At 51.4% G+C, this 17,965-nt stretch overlaps 1 protein-coding gene across 1 annotated transcript in view; it reads left to right on the top strand.

Annotated features, from left to right (window-relative positions):
• The window catches only part of Sptbn4 (spectrin beta, non-erythrocytic 4), a 55,481-nt gene that overhangs the window by 2,586 nt on the left and 34,930 nt on the right, over positions 1 to 17,965 (top strand). The window contains exons 3-14 of the mRNA XM_048368657.1: positions 3,833 to 3,984; positions 4,930 to 5,103; positions 5,571 to 5,662; positions 6,683 to 6,763; positions 7,514 to 7,629; positions 8,778 to 8,890; positions 8,975 to 9,162; positions 9,252 to 9,369; positions 10,131 to 10,289; positions 11,525 to 11,827; positions 13,095 to 13,245; positions 15,825 to 16,785. Of these exons, the coding sequence (XP_048224614.1) occupies positions 3,833 to 3,984; positions 4,930 to 5,103; positions 5,571 to 5,662; positions 6,683 to 6,763; positions 7,514 to 7,629; positions 8,778 to 8,890; positions 8,975 to 9,162; positions 9,252 to 9,369; positions 10,131 to 10,289; positions 11,525 to 11,827; positions 13,095 to 13,245; positions 15,825 to 16,785 (2,608 nt within the window). The remainder of the gene's footprint in view (positions 1 to 3,832; positions 3,985 to 4,929; positions 5,104 to 5,570; positions 5,663 to 6,682; positions 6,764 to 7,513; positions 7,630 to 8,777; positions 8,891 to 8,974; positions 9,163 to 9,251; positions 9,370 to 10,130; positions 10,290 to 11,524; positions 11,828 to 13,094; positions 13,246 to 15,824; positions 16,786 to 17,965) is intronic.

Here is a 17,965-nt window from a genome sequence, read left to right as displayed (position 1 = left end):
GTGTATGTGTGTGCATGTGCATACTGGGGCTTGAACTCAGGATCTCTAGCAACTCCCTTAGCCTTTTTTTTTTTTTTGCCAGTCCTGGGGCTTGAACTCAGAGCCTGAGCACTGTCCCTGGCTTCATTTTGCTCAAGGCCAACACTCTACCACTTGAGCCACAGTGCCACTTCTGGCTTTTTCTGTGTGTGGTGCTGAGGAATCGAACCCAGGGCTTCATGCATGCTAGGCAAGCACTTTAACCACTAAGCCACATTCCCAGCCAGATCTGAGCATCTTGATTCAAATCCAGCCTGGGCAAGAAAGTCCATGGACTCTTACCTCCAATTAGCCACCAAAACACTGGAAGTGGAGCTGTGACTCAAAGTGGTAGAGTGTGAGCCTTGAGCAAAAGAGCTCAGGGACAGAGCCCAGGTCCTGAATTCAAGCCCCATGACTGATGAAAAAGGAGAGAGAGAGAGGGAGAGAGAGAGAGGGAGAGAGAGAGAGAGAGAGAGAGAGAGAGAGAGAGAGAGAAGAGAGAGAGAGTCTTATGAACTTTCCTGCCTATGCTGGCTTCAAACCAATATCCTCAGACTCAGCCTCCTGAGTTGCTAGGATGACAGGCGTGAGCCACCTAGGCCCAGCGTACTCCTTAGAAATGTTGATCCCTGGCTCCAAGAGTTGCAAAGCTGTGACTAAACTCTAGTACACATAGACACTTAAGGCTTATTCTGAGCAGTTAGAGTTGCAGGTTAGAAATTAGGAAATCTCAAAAGTCTGAAATCTCAATTAGGAACTGTGCTATCATTTATAAGGGGTGGGGCCGCGGGGAGGGCGGTCTCTTTCTGCCCTGGTGTTTGAGTGGATTGGATCTTGGACCTTAAGTTACTGAAATCTGAGAATGTTCAGTGCCTTATAGAAAATACCATAATATTTGTATATTATCTGCATATATCCTCCTATATACTTTATTTATTTATTTATTTATTTGTATGAAGATTTGAAGTCAGGGGTCTCATGTGTCCTTGGTAGTTGCTGTGCTGCTGGGCCATGCTTCCAGCCTTAACTTTTATTATAAAACACAGATTTATCAGAAGTTAAAACAATAGTACAGATGTTTAAAAGACAAAGAAGCCAAATTTAAAAAGGCAAAGAAGCTTGGTGTGCTAATGCATGCTCAGATCTGAGGATTGTGGTTCAAAGCCAGCCCAGGCAGGAAAGTCTGTGAGACTCTTATCTTCAGTGAACTATCAAAAAGTCAGAAGAGGAGATGTGGTTCAAATTGTAGAATGCCAGCCGTGACCTTTAGAACATGAGACCCTGATGTATTCAAACCACAGTACCAGTATTTTAAAAATAAGAATTTAAGATTTTAAAAATAAGAAGAAGAATGCCAGGCACTGGTGGCTCATGCTAATAATCCTAGCTAATCAGAAAGCTGAGATTTGAGGATCACAGTTTGAAGTCAGCCTGGGCAGGAAAGTCTGTGACATTCTTTTTTGTTTGTTTTGATCAGTCCTGGGGTTTGGACTCAGGGCCTGAGCACTGTCTCTGGCTTATTTTTTTTTAAATTTATTTATTAATTGAACACATTTTTTTGACAAGGTGTTGTGCAAAAAGGGTACAGTTACATAGTAGGGCAGTGTGTACATTTCTTGTGATATCTTACGCCCTGTTTTTCTATCCCTTCTCTAGGTCATGTAGACATATATACAATATACAATGTATAAAGAACATATACAGTAGCCACGTGGCCACGCCCAAGAAAGTTCGCCTAGGGCTTTAAATGTAATGTCGATATTAGACCATATGTCAACAGTAGTCCTATATGAACGTACATACATAGCTTTTGAGCTATTGTATTCCCCTGAGAGGTCAATTTTTGACCTTTATATGTTGAGTAATTGTTTGGTTTTAGTAACATACTGTTGGGTCGCTGCCCCAATCCTGTGGGGAATACTATTTGACAAGCAGTTTTTGGTTTCACAGACTTGGTCTCTACTGTCTCTCCGTCTCCCTTTGTTAACAGTCATATATCAGGGAGATCATGCCCCTTTGTTTTCTGTGTTCTAGGCTTGTCTCGCTCAACATTATTTGTTCGAGTTCTGACCATTTCCCTGCGAATAACAACATTTCACCATTCCTAATCGCTATGTAGTATTCCATTGTGTATAAGTACCATATTTTTTGGATCCTGGCTTATTTTTGCTCAAGGCTAGCACTCTACCTCTTTTTTTTTTTTTTTTGGCCAGTCCTGGGCTTTGGACTCAGGGCCTGAGCACTGTCTCTGGCTTGTTTTTGCTCAAGGCTAGCACTCTGCCACTTGAGCCACAGCGCCGATTCTGGCAGTTTTCTGTATATGTGGTGCTGGGGAATCGAACCTAGGGCCTCGTGTATCCGAGGCAGGCACTCTTGCCACTAGGCCATATCCCCAGCCCAGCACTCTACCTCTTGAGCCACAGTGCCACTTCTGGCTTTTTCTGTTTATGTGGCACTGAGGAATTGAACCCAGGGCTTTGTGCATGCTAGACAAGCACTCTACCACTGATCTACATTCCCAGCTCTCTGTGACACTCTTGTCTCCAATGAATCACCAGAAAAACCAGAAGTGGTACTGTGGCTCAGTGTTAGAGCACTAGCCTTGAGCAAAAGAGCACAGGGACAGTGCTCAGGCCCCAAATTTAAGTCCCACAACCAACAAAATAAAATAAAATAAAAAAGAAAGCTGGGTGCTGGTGGCTCACACCTATACCCCTAATTACTCAGGAGGCTAGGATTTGAGGATCAAGGTTCAGAGCCATCCAGGGCAGGAAAGTTGGTAAGACTCTTATCTCCAATAAACTACCAAAAAAGCCAGAAGTAGAACTATGGCTCAAGTGGTAGAGCACTAGCCTTGAGCAAAACAAACTCAGGGACAGTGCCCAGGCCCTGAGTTCAAACCCCAGGATTGGCACAAAGGAAAGAAAAAAAGGAAGGAAGGAATAAATTTGATACCATATAATTTGTATCTTATACTGAAGATGTAGTAATCATAATAGTAATAAAACAGCAAGGAAGAAGGCTCCTGATCAACTTCTTTGTAGCTAAACAAAGCAGATTTTCTGCTTTCTTCTGCTGCCCTCTCATTAGTGAGAACCCAATCACGTGTCTTCTGGTACCCTTGGAGGCAAGAAATGTAGCGTCAGCTTGTCCAACCCCTGCTCTAGACAGAGAAGGCCTTTCTGTCTTCCGCACAGCAACCAGAGGAATTTCTGAACTGCACCTTTCCTCCTGACAGTCTCCTCCTTAAGTGTTCACTCACCAGATTGCCTGTGTCCTCACTAACCTGTGTTCTGTAAATACAGCCCCCAAAATGGAGGGAGCACCTGTTGCATAAATGAATGAACAAATGAATGAACAGTTCCAAATAGGATAGCAAACAGGAAAAGATATTTCAGGAAAGTCAGCTCAGGTGGCTCATCTTAGCTATTCAGGAGGTCAAAATCTGAGGCTCTCGATTCAAAGCCAGCCATGACAAGTAAGTCTGTGAAACTCTTTATCTCCAATGACCCACCAAAAAGTCGAAAGTGGAGCTGTGACTCAAGTAGTAGAGAGCTAGCCTTGAGCAAATGGAAGCTCTGGGACGGTGCCCAGGCTTTGAGTTTAAACCCCAGGATCTGCAACCAAAACAAAAGAAAAGGAAAAGGATGTTTCAGGACAACTTCATAAAAGAAAGCAACCTTGTTATCAGGTATAGCATCCCTGGCAGGAGGAGCTGCCCTAGGCCTGAGCAGGGAATGGCGGGGTGGTGGAGGCCTGGAAAGGTCACCAAGGCTTTGGGGATGTAGGATTCACGAGGCCCCTTCCCCAGATGAGCGGGAGGCTGTGCAGAAGAAAACCTTCACCAAGTGGGTGAACTCGCACCTCGCCCGCGTGGGCTGCCACATCGGAGACCTCTATACCGACCTCCGGGATGGCTTTGTGCTCACGAGGCTCCTGGAAGTGCTGTCTGGGGAGCCACTGGTAAGGGGGCCAGATGGGCTGGAGAAAGAGGGGTGACCATAGGGGCTGGGCACTGCTGGATTCGAAGGGGGGGGCTAGCTAAAGGATGAGTAGGACGCCCTACAAGTGCCCTGTGAGTACGAAGCCCCTCGCTTTGAATGGATGGAGCCCAGGCACAGGGGTGGAGATTGGTAGTGATGAATTGGGGTGCATAGATTGCAGAGTAATTGTGTTGGAGCGGGCATGGCTACTGGAAAGGGGTGGAGCTTTATTAGAAAGGGACAGACAGGTTATGAGCTAGAAAGGAGCCTGGCTGTAAAAAGCCAGAAAGAATTTTGTTTTAGGGAGTCAGTGGATTCTAAATTGGGAGCTGAGACTTAAAGGGGCGGAGCTCCCTGGTGAGGGCAGAGACCCAGTGAGAGGGGCGGGGCTTCATGATGAGGGGCGGGGCTCAGTAATGAGTAAGCAATGAGCACACCTAATGGAAGGGGCAGGGTTCCGTAATGAGGAGCGGGGCTCAGTGATGGGTAGACATAATAGAAGGGGCGGGGCTTCATGCTGAGGGGCGGGGCTCAGAGATGAGTAGACCTAAATGAAGGGGCAGGGCTTCATTATGAGGGGCGGGGCTCAGTGATGAGTGAGTGATGAGCACACCTAATGGAAGGGGCGGGGCTCCGTGATGAAGGGCGGGGCTCAGTGATTAGACCTAATGGAAGGGGCGGGGCTTTATGCTTGGGGCGGGGCTTTCAGGTTGAAAGTGGAGCATCAGTGAATAAGGGTGAGATCAGAAATTTGAGAAGCCCATGAAGAAGTATGACTACAGAAGGGATCTAGAAGTAAGGAACTTCAGAAGGACTGGGTTTTGAGTCTCAGCACTGGAGGGGGTGCTCTGATCTTGGAGGTGGGGGCGCGGCTACAAGAGGGGCAAGGCCGAGAGCACCTTGCCCACTGTCCCCGCTGCCCTAGCCGAGGCCCACGCGAGGCCGCATGCGGATCCACTCCCTGGAGAACGTGGACAAGGCCCTGCAGTTCCTCAAGGAGCAGCGGGTGCACCTGGAAAACGTGGGATCGCACGACATCGTGGACGGAAACCACCGGCTGACCCTGGGGTTGGTCTGGACTATCATCCTGCGCTTCCAGGTGACCCCCGTGACCCCTGACCATCTCTTCCCCTCCCCCATGAGTCCTCACCAGGACGTCTCCCACCCACTTCCTAGGTGGTGGGAAGGGAAATAAGGAGAAAAATAATTGCCACCTCATTAAGATCATGTCTATATTGTTTATTCTGTTTGAAGGATTCTGTGTGTGTGTGTGTGTGTGTGTGTGCCAGTACTAGAGCTTGAACTCAAGGCCTGGGCACTGTCCCTTAGCTTTCACTCAAGGCTGGTGCTCTATCACTTGAGCCACAGCTCCACATGCAGCTTTATTTATTTGTTTATTTATTTTGCTGGCTAATTAAAGATAAGACTCTCATGGATTTGTCTGCCTGGGTTTGCTTACTTTGTACCATGTGCCATGATCCTCAGATCTCAGCCTCCTGAGTAGTTAGGGTTGCAGGCCTGAGCCATGGGTGCCTGGCACTCAAACCTTTGTTTGCATTTTCCCAGATTCAAGTCATCAAAATCGAGACCGAGGACAACAGAGAGACCCGCTCAGCCAAGGATGCTCTGCTCCTATGGTGCCAGATGAAAACAGCTGGGTGAGCGCCCCCTCCTCACAGACAGGTGGGCCCCTAACCTTTGGGGTTCCTACTGGGACAAGAGCTTAAGGAAGAGCCGGTGTCCTGAGTCGAAATTTACAGCCGGAGCTAACAAATTGGTAAATAAATAAAACCTGTGCACTTGAAGGCCAAGTTCCAATGTGGTGGTGTGGGGGGAGGGTCCCAGACTCCTTCCGGAGCAGTGCTTGGGAAGGGGTGGCTGTCCCTCTGTCCCCTTCCCCAGCCCACCCTGCACATCAGGAGGTCCGCAGCCCAGCCCCCATCCTGGCTGTGGCCACTCTGTCTCTTGGCAGCCACCTGTTTCTTTAGAAGGGCACCTGCCTGGTCTCTAGCAGTCCAGGGAATGCAGTAAGGGCCCTGTACACCTTCTGTGTGGCTGAGATGATGAAGGCCGACATGGGCTCTAGTGGGTGTGTTATGTTGGAGCCCCAGATCTCTCCCTTGAGAAGGGAGCATGGCCTAGAACTCCAGCACCCCCAGGGAAGTAGAAGGGACAGATGGCAGGGAGGTGGGCTTTGGGTGGCTTGCCATTCTGGGGCTGTCTGTGCCTTGCAGTGCAGCCTGTGACTCCATGTGTGTCTTTACCTCTATGTCTGTTGGTGCCTGGACTGACCTCACACCTTCCCTGCTTTCTCTTTGCCTTCCTGTCCCTCTGTCCTCCTGTCCCTCCATCTTCCTCTTTCTGTTCTTTCCTTTCTCCTCTCATATCTGTCTCTGACTTGTGCCTTTCTTCTCTCCTATCTTCCCTTTGCCTCTTTCTTTTTCCTCTCCTGTCTTTCTTCATTTCCCTGGCTCACTTGATCTATCATCTACCTATCATCTATCTATCTATCTATCTATCTATCTATCTATCTATCTATCTATCTATCTCTGTCTATCCACCCATCCATTGGTATATTTCCCTACACCCACTGGACATCCATCTTTTATGTCCTCCTTCCCTGTATTCCATCCTGACTCCACCCACCTCTGCCTCTGCCTCTCCCTCCCCACTGCCAGTTATCCAGAGGTGAACATACAGAATTTCACCACCAGCTGGCGGGATGGCCTGGCCTTCAACGCCCTCATTCATCGGCACAGGTATCACCTGCTTGGGGGCAGCCCAGCCCTGCCTCACCTCCCGCCCTGCGTCCCTGCAGTTACACATCTCTGTGTGTGTGTGTGTGTGTGTGTGTGTGTGTGTAGACATATAGACCCCCACATTCCACAGCTTCCATTTCTTTACTCAAACACACATGTTCATTTCCCTTTCCACATCTGCCCTTCATATTTTCAGGCAGGCACACCCACATAGATTTTTTGTGGGGGAGGGGGGCTGGCAGTACTGGGTTTGAACTCAACACTTGCTAGGCAGGAGCTGTTCCACTTGGGCTGCATACCTCCAGGCCGCAACTCCACTCAGTGTTGTGGTGGTTCCTTGGAGATAAGAATCTCACCGACTTTCCAGTGCAAGCTGGCTTCAAACCACCATCCTCATATCTAGCCTCCTGAGTAGGTGGGATTGTAGGCGTGAACCACCAGTGCTGGACATACTAATGTTGTTGGCTCATTCCACAAAGACTCACACAAGCATTTCTTCCACAGATTGGTGAGCCCACACATTGGCACATAGACCTATTTACAGGTGCCCCGTAACAAATGCACATAATGTGTACACTCCCAAGGCTGTTCACACTGCAGACACATGCAGCTCAGCCCCATCCCAGCACACACAGTGTCCCTTTGGCTGGGTAGGGCCCCTTGCTCTGGGTGGGGCTCAGGCAAGGCTGTCTTTGTGCCCTCTGGCCTGGGAGCCTGTCTGCTGCCTGCTGCTCTGTGCCCCCTACCCAGGCCAGATCTTGTGGATTTCGGCAAACTCACCAAATCCAACGCCAACTACAACCTGCAGAGAGCCTTCCGCACAGCTGAGCAGCACCTGGGGCTGGCACGTTTGCTGGACCCTGAAGGTCAGCCCTGGTGACCCAAGCCCTGATTTCCCTCCCCCTGGGGGGAGGGGGATGCCCAAGATGAGTTGCTTCTCAGGGTTCATTCTTTCTGGCAACGCCACATCCCAGACTCAGTTCAAAATCCCACCATTATCCCCAGCCCTTCCCTCTCCTCATTTCCTATCCCCATCCCCTCCACCCCTTATAAGTCCTCCCACCCCCTTCTCCACTATCCTCCAATCCCTGGTTTATGTGTGTACCAGTAGGCACTGTCCCATAGCTTTTTCCGCTCAAGGCTGGCACTCTACCACTTGAACCACAGCTCCATTTATGGCTTTTGCTGGTTCATTAGAGATGAGAGTCTCAGGCTGGGAATGTGGCTTAGTGGTAGAGTGCTTTCCTAGCATGCATGAAGCCCTGGGTTCGAGTCCTCAGTGCCACATAAACAGAAAAAGCCGGAAGTGGTGCTGTGGCTCAAGTGGTAGAGTGCTAGCCTTGAGTGGAAGCTCAGCGACAGTGCTCAGGCTCTGAGTTCAAGCCCCAGGACTGGCAAAAAAAAGTGTCTCATAGGCTGGGTGCCAGTGGCTCACACCTGTCATCCTAACTGCTCAGGAGACTGAGATCTGAATATTATAGTTCAAAGCCAGTCTAGGCAGGAAAGTTCTGTGAGACACTTATCTCCCAATGAATCTCCAAAAAAAGCTGGAAGCAGAGCTGTGGCTTAAGTGGGAGAGCACCAGCTTTGAGCCAAATAGCTTAAAATCAGCATCCAGGCCCTGAGTTCAAGCCCCAGGACTGGTTCGTTCTCTCTCTCTCTCTCTCTCTCTCTCTCTCTCTCTCTCTCTCTCTCTCTCTCTCTCTCTTTCACACACACATACACACACAAAATAAATAAATAAGTGTTTCATAGATTTTCCTGCCTGGGGTGGCTCTGAACTAAGATCCTCAGATCTCAGCCTCCTCAGTAGCTAGGATGACAGGTGCAAGCCACGGAGGGGGGCAAAGGGCAGTATAGAGAAATCTCATTATGGTTTCTATGTGTCAGCCACTATTTAACCTCATGAGCTGGGTTCCCCCAAGGCACAGATACAAGCAGTGTCACTCAAGATCACACAGATACTGAAGTCTCTCTTGTGTATCCGCTCTTCCCTTCCCCCCCCCCCCTGCAGATGTGAACATGGAAGCTCCTGATGAGAAGTCCATCATCACGTACGTGGTGTCGTTTTACCACTACTTCTCCAAGATGAAGGCCCTGGCGGTGGAGGGCAAGCGGATTGGGAAGGTTCGGAGGAGCAGGGGAGGTGGCCTGGGAAGGGACTGGGGCTATGAGCCCATGACACTAAGTGTACCTTCCTTCACTGGCTAGGTCCTGGATCAGGTGTTGGAGGTGGGGAAAATCATTGAGCGCTATGAGGAGCTGGCAGCTGAATTGCTGGCCTGGATTCATCGCACTGTGGGTCTTATCAGCAACCAGAAGTTTGCCAACTCCCTGAGTGGGGTGCAGCAGCAGCTTCAGGCCTTCACGGCCTACTGCACACTGGAAAAACCTGTCAAGTAAGACCCCCAGCTCAGGAGGAAGTGTGGGGGGGAGGTTGGAGATGGAGGCATAGGAACGAGACCCCTTGAGTTCGTGCCCCTTCCAGGTTTCAGGAGAAGGGGAATTTGGAGGTGCTTCTCTTCAGCATCCAGAGTATATTGCGTGCTTGCAACCGTCGCCTCTTTGTTCCTCGGGAGGGCTGTGGCATTTGGGATGTTGACAAGGTAAGGCTGGGGTGTACAGGACAAACGAAGTTGCTTGGTGGGAAGGTTACAGGTTGTGCACTGCTCAAGAGATTGCATTGTAGACATTATGATTCAGATGTTTATTACACACTTTCTCAGGACTTATAAAGAAACTTTTTCTTCACATTTTTGTGTCAGTCATGGGGCTTGAATGCAGAGCCTGGGTGCTGTCCTTGAGCTTTTGCACTCAAGGCTAGCACTCTACCACTTTGAGCCATAGTGCCACTTCTGGTTTTGTGGTTCATTGGAGATAAGAGTCTCATAAACTTTCCTGCCTGGGCTGGCTTTGAACTGTGATCCTCAGATCTCAGCCTCCTGAATAGCTAGGATGACAGGGGTGAATCACTGGTGCCTGGTCTGTGAAATTTTTTTTCCAGTCCTAGGGCTTGAACTCCGGGTCTGGTCACCATCTGTGGCTTCTTTTTGCTCATGGCTAGCACTCTACCACTTGAGCCACAGTGCCACTTCCGGCTTTTTCTATATATGTGGTGCTGAGGAATCGAACCCAGGGCTTCATGCATGCTAGGCAAGCATTCTACCACTAAGCCACATTCCCAGCCCCCTGTGAAACTCTTTTATCCAGTGAACCACCCCCCAAACTGGCTTAATGTAGTTGAGCACCATCCTTGAGTGGAAAAAGCTAGAACACAGCACCCAGACCCTGAGTTCCAGTCCTAGGACTGGCACAAAAACACAGCAGGAGTTACTGTTGAAGTCTGACTGTGTCCTGTCTTCCCTAGGCGTGGGGTCAGTTGGAGAAGGCAGAGCATGAGCGGGAGGCTGCCTTGCGGGCTGAGCTGATCCGGCAGGAGAAGCTAGAACTCCTGGCCCAGAGATTTGACCACAAGGTGGCTATGAGAGAGAGCTGGCTGAATGAGAACCAGCGCCTGGTCTCCCAGGTACAAGGTGGAGGGCTGGGCTCCATGGACGGGAGGGGACCTAGGAAGAAAATGGGGACTTGATCTCCTTAGCAATGGGGAAAGGTTGAACTCACCTCCTGGATAGAAAAATGATGGCAAGAAAGGAGTATTAAGAGATGAGAGGGGCTGGGAATGTGGCTTTGTGGTAGGGGGCTTGCCTAGTATGCATGAAGCCCTGGGTTCGATTCCTCGGACCACATAAAGATAAAAAGCTGGAAGTGGCGCTGTGGCTCAAGTGGTAGAGTGCTAGCCTTGAGTAAAAGAAGCTCAGGGACAGTGCTCAGGCCCTGAGTTCAAGCCCAAGAACTGGCAAAAAAAAAAAAAGTTTAGAGGAAGCCAGGTGCCAGAGGCTCACGCCTGTCATCCTAGCTCTCAGGAGGCTGAGATCTGAGGATCATAGTTCAAAGCCAGCTAGGGCAGGAAAGACCATGAAACTCTTGTCTCCAATGTACCACCAAAAAAGCTAGAAGTGGAGCTGTGGCTCAAGTGGTGGAGTGCTGGCCATAAGTGAAAAAGTTAAGGGACAGTGCCCAGGCCCTGAGTTCAAACCCCAGGACTGGCAACCCCCTCAAAAAAAAAAAAGATGAGGAAAGCAGAGCTGATCTCCAGGTGAGCAGAAGGGGGAGGATGGTCCTCAGGGAAACTAAAGAGGAAAGAATTTATTTCTTTGGAAATAGTGTCTAATTAGGCTAAGGGTTAAAGGAGGTTGTAACTGGTGTGGAAACTCAGGAGGATAGAATTGGGCTCCTAAGTAATAGAATTAGTAAACCAGACTCTAAGACAATGGGAAGATGGGGTCTGCTTCCTGGGTGACTAGTGGAAGGGTTAGAGGAGAGGGGAGATTGGTCCCCAGCCTCATGGAGGAGGCTAGGGCTGACTTGCAAGGAGGGTGGGCAGAATGGGGTTGGTCTCCAAGGTAACAGGAAAGTAGGGCTGATTCCCAAGGTAATTGGAAGGCGGTGCTGGTCGCCAAGGTAACACCAGGAAGGTAGGGCTGACTTCCAGGAGAGCTGAGGAGGGTGGGGCTGGTTTCCATGGTAACAGGGGGATGGTGGTATTGGTGTGTAGGGTGAGTAGGAACTGATGGGGCTGGTTTCCTGGGCAACTGGGGTACCAGTACCTGATTATCTAGGGTATTGGGAGAGTATTCAGGGTCCAAGGTAACATCTGGACTGCTGAGGCCCCATGGTTAGCATCTTGCCTGCCCTACTCAGGACAACTTTGGGTACGAGCTGCCGGCCGTGGAAGCCGCCATGAAGAAGCACGAGGCAATTGAGGCCGACATCGCCGCCTATGAGGAGCGGGTGCAGGGCGTGGCTGAACTGGCTCAGGCTTTGGCCACTGAAGGCTATTACGACGCCCGGCGTGTGGCAGCTCAGCGAGACAGTGTCTTGCGCCAGTGGGCTCTGCTGACTGGGCTGGTGGGTGCCCGGCGGACCCGCCTGGAGCAGAACCTGGCTCTGCAGAAAGTCTTCCAGGAGATGGTCTACATGGTGGACTGGATGGAGGAGATGCAGGTGGGGAGCAGAGGAGGGACTGGACGCTGGTGGGGGGTGGGGTACCTGGCAAGAGCTGGCAGAGAGGTGGAGATGGAGGTGAAGGACAGAGGCAGAGTACGGGGGCACTGGTGGTTCATGCTTCTAATGACAGCAACTCAGGAGGCTGAGAGCTGAGGATTGAGGTTCAAAGCCAGCCTGGGGGGCTGGGGATATGGCCTAGTGGCAAGAGTGCCTGCCTCATATACATGAGGCCCTGGGTTCGATTCCCCAGCACCACATATACAGAAAACGGCCAGAAGTGGCGCTGTGGCTCAAGTGGCAGAGTGCTAGCCTTGAGCAAAGAGAAGCCAGGGACAGTGCTCAGGCCCTGAGTCCAAGCTCCAGGACTGGCCAAAAAAAAAAGCCAGCCTGGGCAGGAAAATTCTTATCTTCCATTAACCACAAACAAACAACCCTTAGAAGTAGAAGAGGCCAGGGACAGAGCTCAGGCCCTGAGTCCAAGGCCCAGGACTGGCCAAAAAAAAAAAAGAAGTAGAGCTGTGGCTCCAAGTGCCAGCCTTGAACAAGAAAGCTAAGGGAAAGTGCCCAGGGTTTGAGTTCAAGCCCCAGAAGACACACACACACATACACACACACACACATACACACACTTAGAGTACAAACCCAAAGTTGGCATTTAATCTCTTTTGATCTATAGAAAATGACGTAAGTGAATAGCTGGGCACCTGTGGCTCACGCCTCTCATCCTAGCTACTCAGGAGGCTGAGATCTGAGGATAGTGGATCAAAGCCAGCCAGGCAGGAAAGTCATTGACACTCTTATCTTCAATGAACCATCAAAAAGCCCAAAATGGCGCTGTGACTCAAGTGGTGGAGTGCTATCCTTGAGCAAAAAAAGCTCAGGGACAGCACCCAGGCCTTGAGTTCAAGACTCGGGACCAGCATGTGTGCACACACAAGATAGATGGAGATAGAGACAGATGGAAGGGATGGAAGGAGAGAGAGAAGATGACAAAGAAGCAGGGGTAGAGGTGAGGGAGTTACAAATGATGGCCGAGAGGGGATCCCACTGACACATAGACCAGAAACACAGTGAGAAAGGAACAGCCAGAGAGAGTCAGAGACAGAGTCTAAGGCAGAGCTAAGAGTTTCAACCATGGTATGCTGTAGCAGAGGGCTGGTATGGGGGAGGGAAGGGACGAATGCCCCCTCCTGTTCCCGCTTCCCCTTCCTCTCCCCCCCCCACCCCAATGCCAGAAACATGCTATGTGCTTCCCTCCCGGCAGGCTCAGCTGCTGTCCCGGGAGTGTGGACAGCACCTAGTGGAGGCGGACGACCTGTTACAGAAGCACGGACTGCTGGAGGGGGACATTGCTGCCCAGAGCGAGCGGGTAGAGGCTCTCAATGCTGCGGCCCTGAGATTCTCCCAGCTTCAGGGTAAGTCCAGGACTGGGGGTGGGTTGGGGTGTCTGAGGATTGGCACTGACAGAGGTACGGAGATGAGAGATAGAAGAGAGTGTGAGCTCCCCATCCTCGGAGACATGTAAGCAGAGACTGGATCTCTTTCCTCCCCCCCCCCCTTTTTTCTGTTTGAGACTGGGACTCGAACTCAATACCTGATACTTTTGCTCATTCCTGGAGCTCTCCCAACTGAGCCATGTCTCCAACCCTGAGACCCAGATCTCGTGTTCATTATGAAATCTTGGAGGGAGGTTAGCCTCCTTGAACTCTTCCTGCTTTGAGATTCTACAAGTAAATGGTGCATACTAATCTCAGTGAATACCATTAAAAACACAAAAATAAGCCAGGTGCTGGTGGCTCATCCCTGTCATCCTAACTACTCAGGAGGCTGAGATCTGAGAATCATGGTTCAAAGCCAGCCTAGGCAGGAAAGTCTGTGAGATTCTTACTTCCACTGAACATCAGAAAACTGAAGTGGAGCTGTGGCTAAAGTGGTTGAATGCTAGCCTTGAACAAAAGAGCTCAGGGACAGTGCCCAGTCCCTGAGTTCAAACCCAATACCGACAAAACAAAAACACAAAACAGGGCTGGGGATATGGCCTAGTGGCAAGAGTGCTTGCCTTGTATACATGAGGCCCTGGGTTCGATTCCCCAGCACCACATATATAGAAAATGGCCAGAAGTGGCGCTGTGGCTCAAGTGGCAGAGTGCTAGCCTTGAGCAAAAAGAAGCCAGGGACAGTGCTCAGACCCTGAGTCAAAGCCCTAGGACTGGCCCAAAAAAAAAAAAAAATTAAAAAAACCCCACAAAACAACAACAAAATATACACAGAAGCAAACAACCTTCCAAACTGAGCTGTACAAGGGACTAGAGGTGCTGTTCAGTGGTAGAGTGCTTGCTGCAAATATTTAGGACCTGGATTAAATCCCCAGAACCAGAAAACAAACAAGCAAAACAACAACAACCCTATCAACCTCTTCCCCACATAACTAGTATAAGATAGTATATAGTCAAGACCTACTGGGAAGTAATTGACAGAAACTCAATTCACTCTGTTTGAAGGAGTCAAGAGAAATATATTGGCTTATGTAACTAAAATGCCTAAGGAAGAATGCTGTGACTTCAGGTATGGCTGGATCCAGAAGTGGGTTCCATGACACTTGCAAAACTCTGTCTCACTGTTTGTGTTGGTGTCACTGTCAGGAGGTTCTTCCCTTTGTGGTACAAAATCTGGGATGATTTAGCCTGTATCCACAACATCCCAGCCACTTAACAGACCCAGAAGGAGACAGCTCCTCTTTCTCTCAAGTAGTTCCCAGGAAGGATTTCTTTGGCCCATTGTGATTTCCTTCTTCATTGCTCAGCCAATTATGTGACACCAGGACATGGAAGGATCTCATTGGCCCATATCTATGTGATATGCCTGCCCATGCCAGGGCCAAGAAGAGTGTCTGTCCTCTCCAAAGACTTGACTGAGGAAATCAGGAAGATGAACCACTCTTCCCAAAAGCAGAACACGGATGCTGATAGACAAAACTAAGAGGGAATCTAGAAGGTTCCTATTTGCTAAAGTCAATGTGCTCACCAGCCAAAGAATGCCAGGAATCTCTCTGTAATCAAACCAAAGTGGATTTGTTGGGCATACCTGGGACACCAAGAGGCCTGTCAATAGGAATTATTAGAAGGAGGCTGAGTGTGGTGGTATATGCCTGTAATCTCAGTGACTCAGGAGGTGGAGGTAAAAGAATCGCCATCTCAAGCTGGCCCAAGCAAAAGTGTGTGAGATCCTATCAGAAACAAAGTCAAGCATAAAAGGCTGGCATCATGGGGGGAAATTACACAATTGAACATTGTAATCACTTGTTTTGCGTGTACGTGCTGGTACTGGGCTTGAATTTAGGGTTTGAGAACTGTCCCTTAGCTTTTGCACTTAAGACTGTTGCTTTCCCATTTGAGCCACATGCACCCCCAGTTCTGGCTCTTGGCTGGTTAATTGGAAATAAGAGTCTCATAGATCTGTCTGCCTGGGCTGGCTCTGATCTCTGGTGCCCAGATCTCAGCCTCCTGAGTAGCTAGGAGTACAGGCTTGAGCCCACTGGCACCTGGCTGTCTGTAATAATTGTTTTTGTGCTTGAGTTGTATTGGGCTTGAATTTAGGGCCTGGATGCTGTCCCTTAGCTTTTTTGCTCAAGGCTGGAGCTCTACCACCTTAGATACACACACACACACACACACACACACACACACACACACACACCTCCACTTCTGGCTCTTTGCTGGCTAATTGGAGATAAGAGTCTCGCAGACTTTAGTGTCTGGGCTTGTCTTTGATCTGCCGATCCTCAGACCTCAGTCCCCTGAGTAGCCGAGATTACAGGTGTGAGCCACGGGGAGGGGAGCACTCAGCCACAAAGCTTTTCTAAATAGATCTCTTTCTTCCTCTTACCTCGTGGGCGTCGGAGAAGGGGTGAAAAGGAGGATAGGATAAGTAACCTCAGCATCATCCTCTCTTGGAGGTCCACACTCAACTCGATCCTCTCCTTCTCCTGGCCCAGGCTATCAGCCTTGCGACCCCCAGGTCATCTGCAACCGCGTGAACCACGTGCACGGCTGCCTGGCGGAGCTGCAGGCACAGGCGGCTCGACGGCGCGGGGAGCTGGAGGCCTCGCGGAGGCTGTGGGCGCTGCTGCAGGAGCTGGAGGAGGCGGAGAGCTGGGCCCGGGACAAGGAGCGGCTTCTGGAGGCGGCGTCGGGGGCCGCGGCGGGGCCGGCGGCGGGGGGCGCGGCGGGGCCGGTGGCGGGGGGCGCGCACGACCTGTCCAGCACCGCACGCCTGCTGGCCCAGCACAAGATCCTGCAGGGCGAGCTGGGCGGGCGGCGGGCGCTGCTGCAGCAGGCCCTGCGGAGGGGCGAGGAGCTGGCGGCCGGCGGCGGCGGCACCGATCTGGGCCCCGGCGCCGACCCCGTGCAGCTGGCGGGTTTGGCGGAGCGCGCGGCGAGCGCCCGGCGCCGTTGGCAACGCCTGGAAGAGGCGGCGGCGCGGCGGGAGCGGCGGCTGCAGGAGGCGCGGGCCCTGCATCAATTCGGGGCCGACCTGGACGGACTCCTGGATTGGCTCCGCGACGCTTACCGCCTGGCAGCCGCCGGGGATTTCGGCCACGACGAAGCGTCCAGCCGGCGCCTGGCGCGCCAGCACCGCGCGCTCACCGGGGAGGTGGAGGCGCACCGCGGGCCCGTGGGGAGCCTGCGACGCCAGCTGGCGACGCTAGGGGGCGCGAGCGGCGCGGGGCCATTGGTGGTGGCGCTGCAGGTGCGCGTGGTGGAGGCCGAGCAGCTGTTCGCCGAGGTGGCCGAGGTGGCGGCGCTGCGGCGCCAGTGGCTGAGGGACGCGCTCGCCGTCTACCGCATGTTCGGCGAGGTGCACGCTTGCGAGCTGTGGATCGGCGAGAAGGAGCAGTGGCTGCTGGCCATGCGCGTGCCCGACTCCCTGGACGACGTGGAGGTGGTGCAGCACCGGTGAGCGCGCGCTCCGGGCTGGGGATGCCCCCGGCTGCCGGCCCCGGCTCATTCTTCATGGGCTTTGTGACAATCTGGAGCTTGCCCAACCTCTCCTCGGAGCCTCTCGGTTTGCCCATCTGTACAATGGGGCCGAAAGCCGGGCGCTGGGAGCTTGTGCTTGTAATCTTAGCTACTCAGGAGGCGGAGATCTGAGGATCGTGGTTCAAAGCCAGCCCGAGCAGGAAAGGCCATCTTATCTCCGGGAGTGGAACTGTGGTTCAACGTGGTAGAGCGCTAGCTTTGAGCAAAAGAGCCCAGGGACAGCGCCCAGGCCTTGAGTTCAAGCCCCACGGCCAAACAGAAAAAGGAGAGCTGTGCTATGGGGCTGATAGGAACAGAAAATGAATTAAGGCGGGGGGGGGGGGGGAGGCGGTGCGCTGGTGGCTCATGCCTGTAATCCCAGCTACTCAGGAAGTTGAGACCTGATAATCATGGTTCAAAGCCAGCCCAGGGCAGAGAAGTCTTTGAGACTTTTTATCTTCAATTAACCAGCAAATGCCAGAAGTGAAGGTATGGCTCAAGGGGTAGAACACCAGGCTTGAGGGAAATAGCCAAGGGAAGATGTGAAGCACTGAGTTCCAGCCCTAATGCTGGCAGAGAAAATCAGGCTGGCAGGCAGCAAGGAAAGAGGAAGGAAGGAAATGAGTTAGTAGCTATGAGACATTTAGCAAGCCCCCTGAAGCATTCCCCATGAGTTTATCTTCATCCTGGCCAAAATTACTCACCAACACCCCAGCCTAGCCTTCCACTGCAGGTCCTCCCACTCTGCAGCAAATGTCATCTCCAAGCCTTGTCCCTTTACATGTCTTTGTTTCCCACCCTCCTGCTCCATGTATCATGTGCTTAGTTGTCTGTGGCCTGACCTAGTTCTGAGCATTAAATCAGTGGGTAGATGATTTCTGTCCTCTGCCTCCTCCAACCCTAGCATCCTATCCATCCATCCATCCATACATGTGTCATGCATCCATCTATGCATGCATGCACAGGGAGTACCAGCTCCAATTCCAGAGCTGGGCTTGAATAACTGTGCCCATAATTATCTAGTTGTCCTATACATTGCTTCTTATAAGATAGGACCATGCTCAGTCCCCTGGGCTGCCGCATGGAGGGGCAGGTGGGAGTGAGAAACCAGGTGGCT

Source organism: Perognathus longimembris, chromosome 20 (genome assembly GCF_023159225.1).
Source record: "Perognathus longimembris pacificus isolate PPM17 chromosome 20, ASM2315922v1, whole genome shotgun sequence".
Taxonomy (NCBI): Eukaryota; Metazoa; Chordata; class Mammalia; order Rodentia; family Heteromyidae; genus Perognathus; species Perognathus longimembris.
This window is presented reverse-complemented; position numbering and strand designations above follow the sequence as displayed.